At 42.0% G+C, this 17313-nt stretch overlaps 1 protein-coding gene across 3 annotated transcripts in view; it reads right to left on the reverse strand.

The window, feature by feature from the left end:
• Window positions 1-17313, reverse strand: part of ANO4 (anoctamin 4) — a 257106-nt gene that overhangs the window by 131800 nt on the left and 107993 nt on the right. For all 3 annotated transcript variants that reach the window (XM_075856701.1, XM_075856699.1, XM_075856700.1), the window contains one exon: window positions 2551-2751. In XM_075856701.1, coding sequence (XP_075712816.1) covers window positions 2551-2751 — 201 coding nt within the window. The remainder of the gene's footprint in view (window positions 1-2550; window positions 2752-17313) is intronic.

The following is a 17313-nucleotide window of genomic DNA, read 5'->3' on the forward strand; positions in this document are numbered from 1 at the left end:
TAGCCTTGTTTTCAATAAAATACTTTTACATCACATATCCTTCATGCTCATTGCCTTCCCTGGGCAGCAGCGCCTTGGAGACTCCATTTTTTTCTGTACATCAGTATATTACCAAGAACTAGACGTCCCTCAAAACTTGATGAAAAGAAAAGACGAAAATTGGTCTGGGAGGCTACCAAGAGGCCTACAGCAACATTAAAGGAGCTGCAGGACTTTCTGGCAGGTACTGATGTGTAGTGCATGTGACAACAATCTCCTGTATTCTTCATATGTCTGGGTTGTGGGGTAGGCTGGCAAGACGGAAGCATTTTCTAACAAAGAAAAACATCCAAGCCTGGCTATGTTTTGCAAAGACCTACATCAAGTCTGCTAAAAGCATGTGGGGAAAACATGTTATGGTCTGGTGAGACCAAGGTTGAACTTTTTGTCCGTTATTCCAAAAGGTATGTTTGGTGCAAAGCCAACACTGCACATCACCAAAAGAACACCATACCCACAGTGAAGCATGGTGGAGGCGGCATTATGCTTTGCAGCTGTTTTTCTGCAGCTGGAACTGGGGCTTTAGTCAAGGTGGAGGGAACTATGAACAGTACCAAATATCAGGCAATATTGGCACAAAACCTGCAGGCCTCTGCTACAAAGCTGAAGATGAAGAGGAATTTCACCTTTCAGCACAACAACGACCCAAAGCATACCTCTATATCATCAAAAGAATGGCTTCACCAGAAGATCAAAGTTTTGGAATGGCCCAGCCAGAGCCCAGACCTGAATCCCATTGAAAATCTGCGGGGTGACCTGAAGAGGGCTGTACACAGGATATGCCCTCGCAATCTGACAGATTTGGAGCGCAATTGCCATGTCAAGATGTGCCATGCTGATAGACTTCTACCCAAAAAGACTGAATGCTGTCATAAAGTCAAATTCAACAAAGTATTAGTTTAAGGGTGTGCATATTTATGCAACCACATTATTTTTGTTTTTTATTTTTATTTTTCCACTATAAATGATTTCAGTTTGTTTTTCAATACAATTGTACAGATAATAGGTGACATTAAAGGTGGAAAAAGTTCTGAAATTATTCAACTTGGACTGATTTTGTAACATGACAAAAACCTGGCATTTAGCAGGTGTCCGTAGACTTTTTATATCCACTACATGTAAAGGATCTGCCAGGCACAGCTTCGGGGTTAACGCCCATAGATAATCAGTCTGCACCTGCTTCTATGTCTGTGAGACTGACTCCATCTTCCACCACTCAGGGTGGCAGGCTTAGGAGTGGGAGAACCTATCACAGCCTGGCCAGATGGAGCTAGCTCCCGCCCTCTGTCTATTTATACCTGCCTTTCCTGTTCCTCCTTTGCTTGTGATTCTTCTCGTTTGGTTTCCTGGCCCTGCTGCAGCTTCTTGTACCATTGTCCTTGCTTTATATTGGCCCCCGACTTGCTGACTACTCTCCTGCTCTGCGTTTGGTACCTCGTACACTCCTGGTTTGACTCGGCTTGTTTACTACTCTTCTGCTCTGCGTTTGGCACCTCGTACTCTCCTGGTTTTACTCGGCTTGTTCACTTCTCTTGTTGCTCACGGTGTTGCCGTGGGCAACTGCCCCTTCCTCCCCCTAGCTCTGTGTACCCTTGTGTGTTTGTCTGTCGTGCACTTATTGAGCGTAGGGACCGTCGCCCAGTTGTACCCCGTCGCCTAGGGCGGGTCGTTGCAAGTACGCAGGGACTGAGTGGTGGGTATATTAGGGCTCACTTGTCTGTCTCCCCACCCCCGTCATTACACTATATATATATATATATATATATATATATATATATATATATATATATATGTATGTGTGTGTGTATATATATATATATATATATATATATATATATATATATATATATATATGGACATATAAGGTATTTTTTCCAAGATGAGAAAGCCCATTTTCTCCACCCATCATATTTGTTAATCTGCTTGGCCACAGTCTATATATAAGTACGGCCATAAATGAATCACAAACAATTAGTTTATCTGCAGTGCTGGATATAGTTGGGGAGACGCTGGAAAAGTAGAAGAGGAAAAATTAGCTGCCACCAATGCAGACCATCTAGGAGAAGTTTGAATGCAGTGCCTTTCCACAAGCATTATGGATTTAAATTTTTAGACCCTGGACAGTATCCTCAGGGCAGCGTTCTCCAACCTGTGGCTCTCCAGCTGTTGCAAAACTGCAACTGCCATCATACCTTGACAGCCTGCGAGCCACAGGTTGGGGAACACTGCCCTAGCGCATCACATTTATACATGAATAATGATTACATACATGCATAATTGTTTATTTAATGTAGATGTTCTAGATATGATGATAAAATATAAAGATATTTCACACATTGGAAATTGTGCCTTAGCATTACATCTGTCTACTGACTCCATAGCGGGTATACGGTAACTATCAATAAATAACTAACTCTTCACAATAGTTATCATCAGCAGTTATCACAGTTATTATTTATTATCTTTTCACAGTGCTATTCTTGAAGGTTCAGATACAAGAAGAATATCTACCTGGATAATGAATCTCTGTATTTCCATTCGAGAGTGCACACTTGCCAGAAGATGAAGCTTCCATCCTTATCGCTCTTCTGAGGGGAGGCAGAGAGGAATGTCTAACTACTATGTGATCGTTCGGCACAGAATTATTCGCCACACTTTTCCTTTGATGAATCTGCAGTTGATTTTTAGACCCATGAATGGATATACTTATTCCTGAAAAGAAAAAAAATTGGTACCAATGTCACAGGAGCATTGTCAAGGAATAACAGGTGTACATGCCAACCTGAACTAAATAGGTTCATGTTTTTCCTATGTATTTTACAAACAGTTAATCCTTGGAGTTGGGATCCTGATGTTTATATCTGCATCCTGGATTCCGTTTATACATTAGATCCCAACGACACCAACAGACTCCATTGTAAGTCATTCAGATCGATTGGGGACTGTCATGGTCTCATTTGCAGAGGCCGCAACAAGGGCACAGCAAGCAGCACTATTCTTGCCGTCAAATCTGACAGAATTACCGACAGGGACTCTGAACAGTGTCTCCAATGCAGATGTGAAAAGAGCCTTACATATTTATCTATTATTTCAAAGAATTACCTATAACATGAATTTACAATAAGAACTGGGAAATAAGCTACCCTTTATAAAACAGGTATAATGTAGTCCAGCGCTGGATCCAAACACTCTTCTTCTTCCCTCATAATGTAGTCCACTCTTTCCTCCAGGTATAGAGGATCCCGTTTTCCAAACATGGATAACTGCGGGGAGCTTCAGAGCATCTAATTTCCTATCGAGCTCGGAGTGGCTTTCTTCCTCTGACTTGTCTCTGATCTCTGACCCTAAACCCTTAGGTCAGTGGAGACTTCTTCAACTAAGACATTTTTATACCTCTATTTCACCTCCCTCTGTTTATCAAAACACTAAAACTTCTCTAGAGGAACTGTGCATGGGATCCGTCCTGACTCGACACTCCTTATCGGTGACTTATACTATTACTCAAAACCCTCCCAATTTACCTCCTCCTAAGTATCTATCACAATAGGAATTGGACATGAACATTTCTCTTTCCCCCGCACAATAAACTTATATTCTTTCTCTGGCCCACATGACTTCTATCAGATTTCAGTATCAAGAAGCTAGCTACAAACTTCTATCTCGATGGTATAGAGTCCTGGAATGCTAGCACATTATCTTTCCTACAGTATCTCCCCTTTGTTGGAGATGCGGCATGGAAAATGGTACCCCTCCCACTCTATTTGATCCTGAAGTCTTTTAGCATTATACTGGGATTGAGTTAAGAGTGTGATCCGCGAGGTCACGGATACCGGCATCACCTTGGACCTGGCTCTCTTTCTTCTCCATCACTGTGATATTCCTATCAAGATATAAAAACGCTCGCTGCTTCACTCTTTAGTGATGGTGGCCCGTCATTGTATCTCGTTAAAATGGAAACAAACTTCACCTCCTTCCTTGTCTCTCTGGATTTCCTTATGCACATGGAAGATTTAACACCTTCCCTCACTGACTCGCAGGACAAATTTTACCAAACATGGCATCAGTGGATGGAATTCCAAAGTTCTGACTCCTACAGAGATATTCTTCGTGAAACTTGTATCGAACACCCACCTACCTAGATGACATATGCGTTGTTATTGTCCACTTTAACACAATAGCACCCTTCTCACTCCCCTCTGCCTATTACGTCTGATGCCCTTTGCCCATTACGTCTTCTTGTGTATCACATGCTAGTTGCACATAGCACCATAGAAACCAATTCCTCTAATGCAAGGTCTTTCTAATTTGCTGAAATCCCAATCATGATATTCTTCAATAGCATTTTTTTTTTCAGCAGTTTATATTTTTCATCAATTTTATTGCTCAGACAAAGCTACAATTAATGCCTGCCCAGCAGCACAATGAGCTGAGTCTACAAGAAGGTTCTAACAAAGATTAACTGAGCTTTGTAAACTGGTATGTCATGCTGATGTAGGGCTTCCAGTTAGTCTTGACTATCCGTATATTTACTGAGCCAGTAAATATATTGATATGTCTCATTTTAAGTGACAGGTTTAGTCACTCTCAGTTAGTAGGCACATTGGAATTAGTTTTTTTTTATTTTAGCTTTTCTTTTTCAAAGAATATTTATTCTCTGCCTCAGGCCCACTTTTGTTACCTAAAGGGAACAGATAAAAACAAAAAATACAAAGCAAAAATTCCATTAGGCAAGTTACACACACAGCGTTTCGATGCATTTTGCGTGGCATTTTTCTCTGATATTTTTGTGTGGTTTTTCTTTTACCAAAAACACTGCTGCCAGATTAAGTCTGTTTAAGGTCTCTTGTAAAAAAAATAAAAAATAATAATAAATACGTCGGCATGCATAGCACTTTAGTTTTTGGCCTTTTTGTAGCTTTTTTTGGAGTCAGAATTGTTTTTACCAAAATGCAGCATGCCCTAGATATAATATGTTGTTTTTCTTTTGCTTTTTTGCCATTGGGGTCTCTATCGAACTTAAATAACGCCCGAAAATACGCATGTACAAAATAAAACTAAATAAGAAACGCCACCAAAACCACTTGATGTTTTACATGCTTTTTAAAATGTGTGTGAAAGGAGGCCTGGTTTTAACAACTCAATCTATATAATTCTAAACATTTAATGTGAGGCACATTTACTTTTCGTTTTATGGTTTTCTATTTAGGTACTTACTATTTATACCTTTAGGCTCCTTTTAAAAACTATGCATTACATACATTTAACGCCCTATTCACATCAAGCTTTTCCCCTACATTTAGCGTGTACACCAGGAAAGCTCCTTTTTGGCCTCCGTTGGGCTGGTATACATCAGTATACCTTTTTTTAAGTATTGAATATTGTAGTAGACTACACAAAAGTGTCCTTTTGGCCACCATTAGGCTGGTATACATCGGTATACCTTTTTTTTTTAGGTATTGACTAGTGTAGTAGACAACCCTTGAATAGTGTAGTAGACTACATATATACGCCTCAAGCATCCGTTAAACATACATCATTTACAGTTTTTCAATAGCTTTTCATGATGTACTGTATATATATTAAACAAATGCTATAATATCCTATGGGTGATAGATACCTGTGACACATGCCTAATAGTGGCATCTGTTACCCATAGGCTATTATGGCATTCGTTTAACATATATGAAAAGGTCATGACATATAAGTTAAACGGATGTGATAATAGCCTATGGGTGATGGATGTCCTTGTTAGGGTATGTGCACACGATATCGACCATTACGTCTGAAATCATGGAGCTGTTTTCAGGAGAAAATAGCTCCTGCATTTCAGACGTAATTGCTCGAACTCGCGTTTTGTGAGGCGTCAATTACGGGCGTAATTTTGAGCTGTTCTTCATTGAATTCAATGAAAAACGGCTCAAATTACGTCCCAAGAAGTGTCCTGCACTTCTTTGATGAGGCAATCATTTTACGCGTCGTCTTTTGATAGCGACGCGTAAAATGACAGGTCGTCGGCACAGTACGTCGGCAAACCCATTCAAATGAATGGGCAGATGTTTGCCGACGTATTGGAGCTGTCGTTTCAGACGTAAATCGAGGCATAAAACGCCTCGTTTACGTATGAACATAGGTCGTGTGAACCCAGCCTCAGGCATCCGTCACAGCATCCAAGCTTTTCCCAGCGTATACGCTAAACGTAGGGAAAAAACGTGATGTGAATGAGGCCAAGGACACAGTTTTGGAATAGTCTATTTATTCTACTATGTTCACTACTATTAGTACAACCGCAACTTATTAGACCTGATCACAGCTAAGAAGGGGATACAACTGTATCCAGTCTAATCCTAGAGCTAAATTTATCATCATCAGCACAAATCTCTGCAATTTCTCTACAATTTCAAGCTTTATTTACATAAAAGCAGAAAACCTCTTTAAGTTGTTATGTTAATGGTAGCTTTATTATAGAGAATATCGGCACCAGCTTATCCATTTATTAAAATAGCAGAAAATATTACAAATAAGGATTCTGCATTCTCTCAACTCTTTAACAACATTGCATGAGGTTAGAAAACATTTTTTTTTTGTAGAAACAGTGCCACTCTTGTCCAAGGGCTGCTTCAGGTATTGCAGCTTAGCCCCAGTCAAGTAATTATCATCATTCAAGTGAAAGGGGTTGCGTTGCAATACCAGACACAGCCTATGAACAGGAGTGGTGCTGTTTCTGAGACGTAACAGACTCTTTTTAATTATTAAGGTAACACTGTGTCGCCGTAATCTCTATGATGCATTACTTATTTTATATATTTAAAAAACATAACACAAACTAATACAATTGGACCAATATACACATATATAATAATCTTCACTGTTCGGTGTATCACCAAATTATGACCACCTACAAAGAACCACACAGGAAACTTGCTACCAAATATAACAATTCTTTATTAGAAGTACATACATGTAAAAAAAACATATATTAAAAGATACCCCTTATCCATGAAGATGGGTCCCCTCATAGACCAGGTCCTATAACCTCATATTGTAATAAAATGCAAATAGTGCAGACTTCCGGTTCCGGCGCTGGGATGTGAGGACGGAGCTGCATGAGCTCCTGAAGCCCTGATCCCCTAACCCATCTACGCCACACACCCGCAGGATATAAACACCCCGGCATTAGGAGGAGAGGTGGGGGAAAAGAACCGGGCGGTTTATGGAGAGATATCTCCTCCGGAGCGGCAGCAGAGAGATCTCCTGTTCGGCCGAGCACAGCACACGAGGTGAGGGGCCATCCAAGATGGCGGCGCCGCTGCAGCCACCACTTTCACAGAGCCGGTCTCAGAGCCCAGAAATTCAGAGGGAAATGCTATCGCCGTCGGCAACGTCTGACTCACAGATTGATTATCGGAAGCTGGCAATTGAGGTAGCTACCCAACTGGCCCCCGACATCAGAGAATCCTTAATAGCCACAGTCACAACAACGCTCCAAAAACTCCAAAATGAGGTGACATCTCATGGCAATCGACTAGATGAATTGGAGCAGCGGGTTGGTCTCATGGAGGATGAATCAGCAGGGGCACATACCTGCATTAGAGACCTAATGCGAGATAACACAAAACTCAGAGACCGCTTAGAAGATCTTGAGAATCGGTCCAGAAGAAACAATTTAAGGATAGTGGGACTGCCTGAACATATTAGACCGCAGCTCCTCCAGGGCATCTGCGAGACGGAGTTACCAGAAGCGCTAGGCCTGACCAGATCTTGCAGAGTGGAAAGGGCACACAGAGTGGGCCCCCCTGGTCCGAGCGCCAACGCCAAAGGAGAGCCGCAAAGCAGACCGCGCCAGGTGATCATGCGGTACTTGGATTACAATGACAAAGAGGAACTTTTGCGCACTTTCAGGAACCGTAATACCCCTTTGCATATAAGGGGGGCAAAAATCATTCTGTTTGCAGATTATTCGGCGGAAGTCACAAGGCGTCGGAGAGCATTTGGAGGGGTTTGCACCTCCCTTTACAAACGCAAAATCAAATTTCAGCTACAGTATCCGGCCACTTTGAGGATCATGCAGACGGATGGCGCCACCAAGGTATTCCACAATCCTGAGGAGGCGGCATTATATGTAGACAAGATCCCTGGACTTCGGGGTCCTAGACAATCGGGAGAGGAGACGGCGAGTCAAGGTACAGGAGGGGAAGGTCCCCGTGCACCAGTTTCTTCACCGAGGGACTGTACATGGTCAGATATCGCCCGCAATTCCACTTCCTCACCCAAGCAACAACGGGCAGAATCGTCGAAGATGCCACATCGACAACGCTCAGAAAACCGGCTTGCAACCATCCCGGACTGATAAGTATCGTATAGAGGCTCCATGAGCGCATTTGATTGTGCCTTATATATTTATGTGGCAATTGGTTCTGGTGGGATATTATGACGACAAAATTCATGCTATGATAGGCATAAGCACTTGTACTCGTGTTGTATAGGAAGCCCAACTTATTTTGATACTTTAAAAATTAAAATATGAAGTTCCAGTATATCACGAAAAGATGGCGGGAAGGGGAGGGGGGAGGGGTCACAGACCAGAAAAAAGTGAAGTTATGTATGCCAATTTAAAGTTTGTCTCACAGGAAATGCTGGTGACATTCCTGGATGGGCATTTTGTTGTTAAAGGTTGTGCCAATTCTCTGGCACCGAATGTAAATGTTGTTATTGTAATGTTGGGAGCAATCTGGAGCAGACGCCGCCGGGCGGCTACCAAGGCAGCAAAGCACGTTTGCCTAGAATTAGATATATATGACCAGTCAATAGTGAACCTTTTCGGAACGCCCACTCTATGCAGCTGACCTCGTGGAATGTAAAGGGGCTCAGGTCCCCTAACAAGAGAATGATGGTACTCCGTCACTTAAAAAAACTCCATACGGACATCGCTCTTCTTCAGGAGACACATTTGGAGGAGAGCGACTTCCACCGCATGAAAAAGTTGTGAGTGGGCCAAGTATACGGCTCTTCAGCTTGTGGCCGTAAAGCGGGGGTACTTATTTTAATAAATAGAAACCTGGTTCATGAGGTAATCCACACTGATGCAGATAAGGAAGGGCGACTGCTCCATATTACTCTAAGCACACCATGTGGGGTATTAAGCATTTATAACGTTTATGGTCCTAATAGTTATAATATTGCGTTTTTCAATGGTTTAGAAAGGGCCCTTATGTCAAATAATATCCAGCACAAAATAGTGGGAGGTGACTTTAATTCAGTTTCTGATCACAAGGAGGATAGACGCACACACAGTTCACAAAGCACGGGATCCATTCCAACAGGGGCTCCCAGAAAACAGGACCGAGTGTTGGGACCCCTGATGGAAAGAACACACTTAATAGATCCCTGGAGAAGGGGTAACCCGGATGCCCGGGAATTTACACATTACTCCCACGCTCAACAGTCCTGGTCCAGGATTGACTACCTCTTAATATCCCCAACACTACAACCGAGGCTGGGGGCCGCTGAGATAGGGGACCTAGTGATCTCAGATCACGCCCCGGTACGAGTAGATTTTCAGGAAACATATCCCAGAGGATCAGACTTCATATGGAGATTCCCGGCTCATTTAGCAACTGATGACACCTTTGTGAGACAGCTAAGAGGGTGGTGGTTAGAATACGCGTCGACGAATTCAGAACACAGAGATGACCCCTCACTGTACTGGGATACGGCCAAGGCAGTGCTGAGGGGGAGGATAATGGCGTATACTGTCAGCAAAAAACGGGAAATAACACAAAAATTTAATGCTTCAAGTGCTGCACTGAGGGCGACCTATACAGCATATTTGGCACACCCTACACTAGATGCTAGACAGGCCTGGACTCAGGCAAAACACTCTTTTGACGAGTGGGCAGCTCAGAAAGAAACAATGCATACTCGAGACTTTGAAGCTACTTTACATAAGTTCGGAAGTAAGGCGGGTAAACTTTTGGCCAATATGGCTCGAGGAAAGCGCTCAGTGCAACACATAGCGAAATTAAGGGATCATAATGGGCGAGAAACATGCGATCCAACTAGTATTAATTCCATCTTGGCTAAATTCTATGAGGAGCTATACTCTGATACATCTTCCCTTTCATTGACAGACACACTGTTAGACAAGGTCACTTTACCGGTCATTTCCGCGGAACAGTTGCAACTTCTAAATGCCAGGGTCACAAGGGAGGAGGTGGATGAGGCAATAAGAAACCTTAAAAATAGTAAGGTGCCTGGCCCAGATGGGCTGACCGCCGAATTTTTTAAAGTAATGCGGGAACAGATTACGGAGACTTTGGTCTCCTTGTTTAACAATGCTCTGGGAGAGGAGGGGTTACCACCATCAGCAGACACATCTTATGTGAAATTATTGCTTAAACCTGGAAAGGACCCCCTACTACCAGGATCATACAGGCCCATATCGCTCATAAACGTGGACGCTAAACTCCTTTCCAAAATCATAGCTGATAGGTTAGCGAATATAATGCCGTTCCTCATAGCCCCAGAACAAGTAGGTTTTATTAAAGGTAGGTCGGCGGTCACCAACATTAGGACGGTTCTGGCAGTGCTAGATAGAGTACAGCATAACCCATTTCCGGGGGAACATTCGGCTTTACTTTTACTTGACGCGGAGAAAGCTTTTGACAATGTCCGTTGGAGTTGGTTGGATGCTGTCCTGGATAAGATGGAAATAACGGGGGCATTCAGGATATTATTACACCACATATACAAAGACCCTAAGGCTAGAATCTCCACACCAGGCTTTCTGTCTAAACCATTCCGTCTATGTAAAGGTACAAGACAGGGGTGCCCGCTATCGCCACTGTTGTTCAATCTGGCTTTGGAGCCGCTGGCACGTTATCTGGCGTCATCCAATTTATATACGGGCATAAGGGTGGGGGAGATGGAGGTCAAGGAAACGTTGTTTGCAGATGACATCTTGTTATTTCTCGCAGACCCCCTTAAAGATGTTCCACGTATCTTCCAGGCATTGAACGACTTTGGGAGCTATTCAGGGTACAAAGTTAACACGTTAAAATGCCAGGTATTAGATTTGGGAACGCAGGACCCAGCATATAGGCGGTCCCTAGCCTCCCTGGATGTTGAGATGGCTAAGTCAAACATTACTTATCTGGGTATTAAAGTGGGTCGGGCACCCAACTCGCTGTATGATCTAAATTATCCCCCCCTTATACAGGATATCCAGGCAGATCTTCTGAGATGGCACAGTCTACCTTTATCACTGATGGAAAGGAGCTGTTTGGTCAAAATGTCAGGATTTGCGAAATTACTCTACCCGCTCCAGACTATCCCACTTCTGGTCAAGCACTCAGATATCAATGCACTCAACTCATCATTTACCAAATTCATATGGGGGGGAAAGAAACCAAGAATAGCGCTCACGAAACTCATGATGAGGAAGGCGGAAGGAGGGGTCAATTTCCCTAACATTCGGGGTTATAACCTGGCCTGCTTGAGTAGACATCTGCTAGATTGGAAACACAACACAGAGTTCCACTCCAATACTAGACTGGAGAGACAGCTAGCAAAACCTTGGGATCTCATGGCTCTGGTACACACAACGTTCACTTGTCTCCCAAAGATCGTCAAGAAATCATCTCTGTTACGAGATACCATCATTGCCTGGAAGGTACTGCGCAAACATTATAACCTCTCTTATCGCATTTCAAAACATATGCCCTTATGGCAGCACCCAGAGTTTGCAGCAGGAAGATCTAACAAACTAATGTCAGAATGGAGGGAGAAAGGGGTAGCGACACTGGGGGATATGTTCCACGCGCAGGATAAGAGGTGGTTAACCTTGCAAGAGCTCCAGAATAAATACGTTTTTGCTCGGCATCAGCACTTACAGTACTTACAAATAGTTAATCACTGTAAAACTAAACTTGCGGATGTAGCAGATGAGGTCCCCCCCCAACCTGTTTGATTCATGGTTCACGGACAATCACAGACACTCCATTTCCCAATTATATAGTACACTCAGACCATCACTAGTGAAGATGTCCCCAGGTCAGGCCTTTGGGAGATGGGAAAAACTGTTTAATTTACCAGGCATTGAAAAGCATATTGAGAAAGGGTTGGTGGATTTCAGGGCACACGTGCACAACGAAAACTGGAGGGAAACTCATTTGAAGATCATTCACCAAGCAATATATGCATTTACCTTGGCCCCCTCCGCCTCGCAACCAGATAGGAAAACGTCATGCCCTAGATGTAATATCTCAAAGACGGACATGTATCATGGCCTTTGGGCGTGTGCACATATTCAGCCATTCTGGGGGGAGATAACATCTTTATTGCAGCAGGTGGGCAGGTTCCATGGGAATTTAGGGCCAATGGAGGTCTTATTCCATATACAACATGATGGAGAATTAGAAGAGACAGAAACGACACATTTAGCTCCCATGGCCCATGCCACACTGATTGTGGCAAAGAGGTGCATACTCCAAAACTGGCTGGTAGCTGAAGTACCGACTCAGAACATGGTGATCCAGGGGTTGAGGAAACTGTTTTATCTAGACCGCATTGGTATATTACAGAATAAAGACACGCAGAGCAAAAAATTCTTTGAGAAATGGAAGCTTTTCCTCACAAAATATTTCACCAGTGCAGAACGAAGGGACATCATAGATCCATTTACGGGAACGTCATGGTACCTGATTGAAGATCTCAAGGGCACTTTAGGGGCACTGAAAATATCACGGGAGTAAAGCATATATATCCTCTTGGATTTCTTTATTCTTGCGGACTAGCTGCCTGAGTCGGTGAACTGCTTCACGAAGCTCCAATTGTTATGTATGCTCCCATTTCTTATTTGTTTTGTGTATTGTTTAGTTATGTTAGTTAGGCAGATATGCAAAGTTATGTAACAATGTTTACAGGAATACCCGACATGTGGGGTTAAAGGATGGGAAGGATAGAGGAGATGAAGGAGGGCTGATAGCCTATGGGGAATACCTTCCAAGGTTAAACCTAGTTTGCAAGGAAGCATTCAATATCACATGTTCATTTATACATTTTTTGTAATGTGTATTATTATGGCAATGCATTACTGTATGATTTGTGTTTTTTTTTGTGTTGAAAAAATTCAATAAAAATATGTTTTAAAAAAAAAAAAAATGCAAATAGTGCAATAGGAGACTGGTAAGCCATATAAACACACAAAAAGTGGACAAACATTCCACTAAAGTAAGTGAAAAGGATGGTTAGTAATCAAGTCAGGTAAAGTGAGGCATGCAGACTAGGGCAATGGGGGGGATCCAAACCGTAACAAGTGTTTCACACGTAGCTTCATCCGGGGGCTACACCAAGGGTGGAAGGAAGTCAGTATAAATAGCCCAATCCTCCAATCAAAACATATCTCACAGCTGATTATAATAGACACACACACATAAAATTATCTCAGTATCTTAAATGCATCCAGGCAAGATGGCGACTACTTTGTTTCACATGCGGTCCCACACTCTGACACATTCCAAACGCCACATACCACTATAATGATTGCAGAGGCTTGGCCAGTCTAATGTCATAGTAGAATATACAATAACTGACACGACCGCTGTCCCAGCCACTCGTCCCACCACAGAAGTGAAGGTAGGGCGGGTGGGAGATGCAGTCACACCGGGACAGAATAAGATGTAGCCACAAGGGAGGTGGACGATTGTTACACATACAAAATATATTTAAAAAACAGCATGAATAATTTCAGGTATATATACTTATTGGACAACTACCATCAGTTAGACCAGACTGTTGGTGCTGCAGATATTTCTGATCCAACACAATAAATGGCACAGAATCCAAGAAAAACAGTTTGTTTTTCTCCCCACATAAATTAAAGGGGTTATTTTGTTTACACAACCTTTTGTTTTGCACCCTACCCTGACATGCTGAGATAAATAAGGGCCCTGCGGTCAGCTCTCGGCTCTGGAAGACGGCAGTCATCCACTGAAATCAATAAATTCCTATTGATTTCAATAAGCAACCTACAATGTGATAATATTTTTCCCCAGCAGCAGGTACTGTTGTGTTCAACTTGACTCTGGGGGAACGGAAATCTCATAAAAAGCATTTGTATCATATTGTGATAGAAGAAAACTATTTTTTATCAAAGCCAAATGTCTTATTAATTGGAATATTTCCGTTTTAGACTTTTTTATAACTTTTTTTTCAGTTTGAGACTTTATGCATTGTCCATGTTGGTTATTAAGTACTAACTACATTTCTATACAAGAATTTGGGATATAAACAATATTAAAGCCATACCTTCCATTTTTTAATGATTGTAAAGAGGAAAAACTCAGTAATAGTGCGCTCCTTTGGGTAACAAACAGTAAAAGTGCTCCTTTGTGCCTCACAGACTTTCATAGTGCCATCTTTGTATGGCACACAGTAATAGTGTTCCCATAGAGCGATGATACCTTCTGTGAGAGTAATTAAAAAGTAATGAATATGAAGTGTAAACCTTTTTATTAATGTATCAAAATAACTGTATTTCACCAATTAACAATACAGTCCTCATTGTTTAAATAAATAAATATATATATACATATATATATATATATATATATATATATATACACACACATTCTGGCATATATATATACATAAAGGTAAATATATAGACATACAAACACATACCGTTAGCTCCAGAATTATTTGGACAGTGACACGATCTTCATGATTTGGGCTCTGCTGCCACCACATTGGATTTAAAATGAAACAACTGAGATGCAATTGAAGTGTAGACTTTCAGGTTTAATTCAAAAATATCCTGTGAAACGTTTAGGAATTGCAACCATTTTTCTACACAGCCTCCTCATTTCAGGGGCTTAAAAGTAATTGGACAACTTAACATTACCATAAATAAAATGTTTTTTTTTAATATTTTGTAGAGAATCCTTTGCAGGCAACGACTGCCTGAGGTCTGGAACCCATGGACATCACCAGACGCTGGGTTTCCTCCTTTGTGATGTTTTGCCCGGCCTTTACTGCAGCTGTCTTCAGTTGTTGCTTGCATGTGGGTCTTTTTGCCTTAAGTTTTGTCTTAAGCAAGTGAAATGCATGCTCGATCGGGTTGAGATCTGGTGATTGCCTTGACCATTGCAGAATATGCCACTTCTTTGTCTTAAAAAACTCCTGGGTTGCTTTCGCAGTATGTTTAGGGTCATTGTCCATCTGTACTGTGAAGCGACGTCCAATCAACCTTGCTGCATTTGGTTGATTCTGAGCAGAAAGTATATCCCTGAACACTTCAGAATTCATCCGGCTGCTTCTGTCTTCAGTCACATCATCAATAAACACTAGTGACCCAGTGCCTTTGGCAGCCATGCATGCCCATGTCATCACACTGCCTCCACCATGTTTTACAGAGGATGTGGTGTGCTTTGGATCATGAGCCTTTCCGAGCCTTTTCCATACTTTCTTCCTCCCATCATTCTGGTACAGGTTGATCTTGGTTTCATCTGTAAAAAGAATGCTGTTCCAGAACTGGGCTGGCTTCTTTACATGTTATTTGGCAAAGTCTAATCTGGCCTTTCTATTTTTGAAGTCTGAGAAGAGAAAAATATACACAGCGCCACATGGTGCAAGATAAACCTTGATAGGTAGAGTAATGGATAGTAGTGTTAAGTTATTAAACTCACCGTAAGAGCTTGTACTGGCAGGTACAGCTTAGAGTTGAGGGCCGTTTTGTAACCAGGTTGCAGCTTTCAGTATCCAGGTACCGGCATCAATAATATTGAGCCGCAAGTAAATAAAAATTATATATTTTTAGAAAAAATATATAAGTAAAAAACTGGATGTTTGGAAAGAGCTACTCAATTTGAAGAATAAGCAGAGTGATGCTGATAAGCAGGTTTATTGTACAAAAAGGATGGGCAACGCGTTTCAACGCAGAACATGCGTCTTCGTCAGGCCTGTATCTGCATCCTGGGGCCTCTGCCGGGGAAATGAATTATTACTTGGTGGCCATTTAATTGAATAGCTGATCATGTAACATGTGGAGAGTCTGCCCGAGTGATAACCATTCTTTGTGAGGCACATAAAGGAGAAACTGAACGGGGGACCCCCATCTATGACGCACATATGCCATAAAAGGCATATGGGAAGCTTAATAAGACAACCCCTTTAACTTTGCTATGTCCAGATGATCAGATGGCCAAGTAATGTATATAATTATTGGGAATGTATATAATTATTATTTTTTATTTAGAGTGTTCTGATACAACAGCCAGCTACATATAAATACTATACATGTATACAGTATTGTAACTGGTGTTATCTGCCATGTCAAGCTTCATCTGTGCCAAAGCGTCTGCTACACTTTGTGTCTGTCTGGACTCCTACAGGTACTCTTGTGCTAAAAGACTTTTGCATAGACTGTTGTTTGGCCAGCTGCCACTCCACTACGGGCCCCAGGACCGTGACAAGTATATATTAGCTGTACCGTATTGGAAGGCATAAATAGCTAGAGTTTGCAAACTATCAATATTAGATTTTGATGTTTCATCTCAATTCAGTGTGAGCTAAATAGATCAGCAGCACAAATCTCCCTCATATTATCATAGTTTGCTATCAGTGTAGTTAAAATGTATTAGCCTTGAGTTCAGGGTGTTTAACTCATAGGCTGGGTTCACACTGAGTATTTTGCAGACGGAAATTCTGCTTCAAAATTCCATTTGGAAGTTTGAGGCAGATTTTCCTCTCCCTGCACGCCGATTTTCGCGGCGTTTTTCATTCGCGGCCATTGAGCACCGCGGGCATAAAACTCAGCGAAATACGCTTTCTCTGTCTCCCATTGATGTCAATGGGAGGTCAGAGGCATAAACGGCTGAAGATAGGGCATGTCCCTTCTTTCTCCCGCGAGACGGTTTTACCGCTCGCGGGAAAAAGACGCCTCCGCCTCCCATTGAAATCAATGGGAGGCATTTTCTGGGCGTTTTTGACGAGTTTTGCTGCGCGGTTTCCGCGTCAAAAAAACTCGTCAAAAAATTTACAAGACTAGATACAGTTGTAGCAAAGTACAGCTTTAGACACTGAATATAAAGAAGAATGTTTCCATTTATACAGTATATACATAGTTACATATTATGGTTGAAAAATGACATATGTCCATCAAGTTCAACCAAGGGATGGAGAAAAGGAAGGGATATGAGTAAACTATAAAACTTTGTTTTGCCCCTACAGATCCAAAAGGGAGGCTAAAAAAATACCCATAAGGCATTAACCAATCTG

The sequence above is a fragment of the Rhinoderma darwinii genome, chromosome 3 (genome assembly GCF_050947455.1).
Source record: "Rhinoderma darwinii isolate aRhiDar2 chromosome 3, aRhiDar2.hap1, whole genome shotgun sequence".
NCBI lineage: Eukaryota > Metazoa > Chordata > Amphibia > Anura > Rhinodermatidae > Rhinoderma > Rhinoderma darwinii.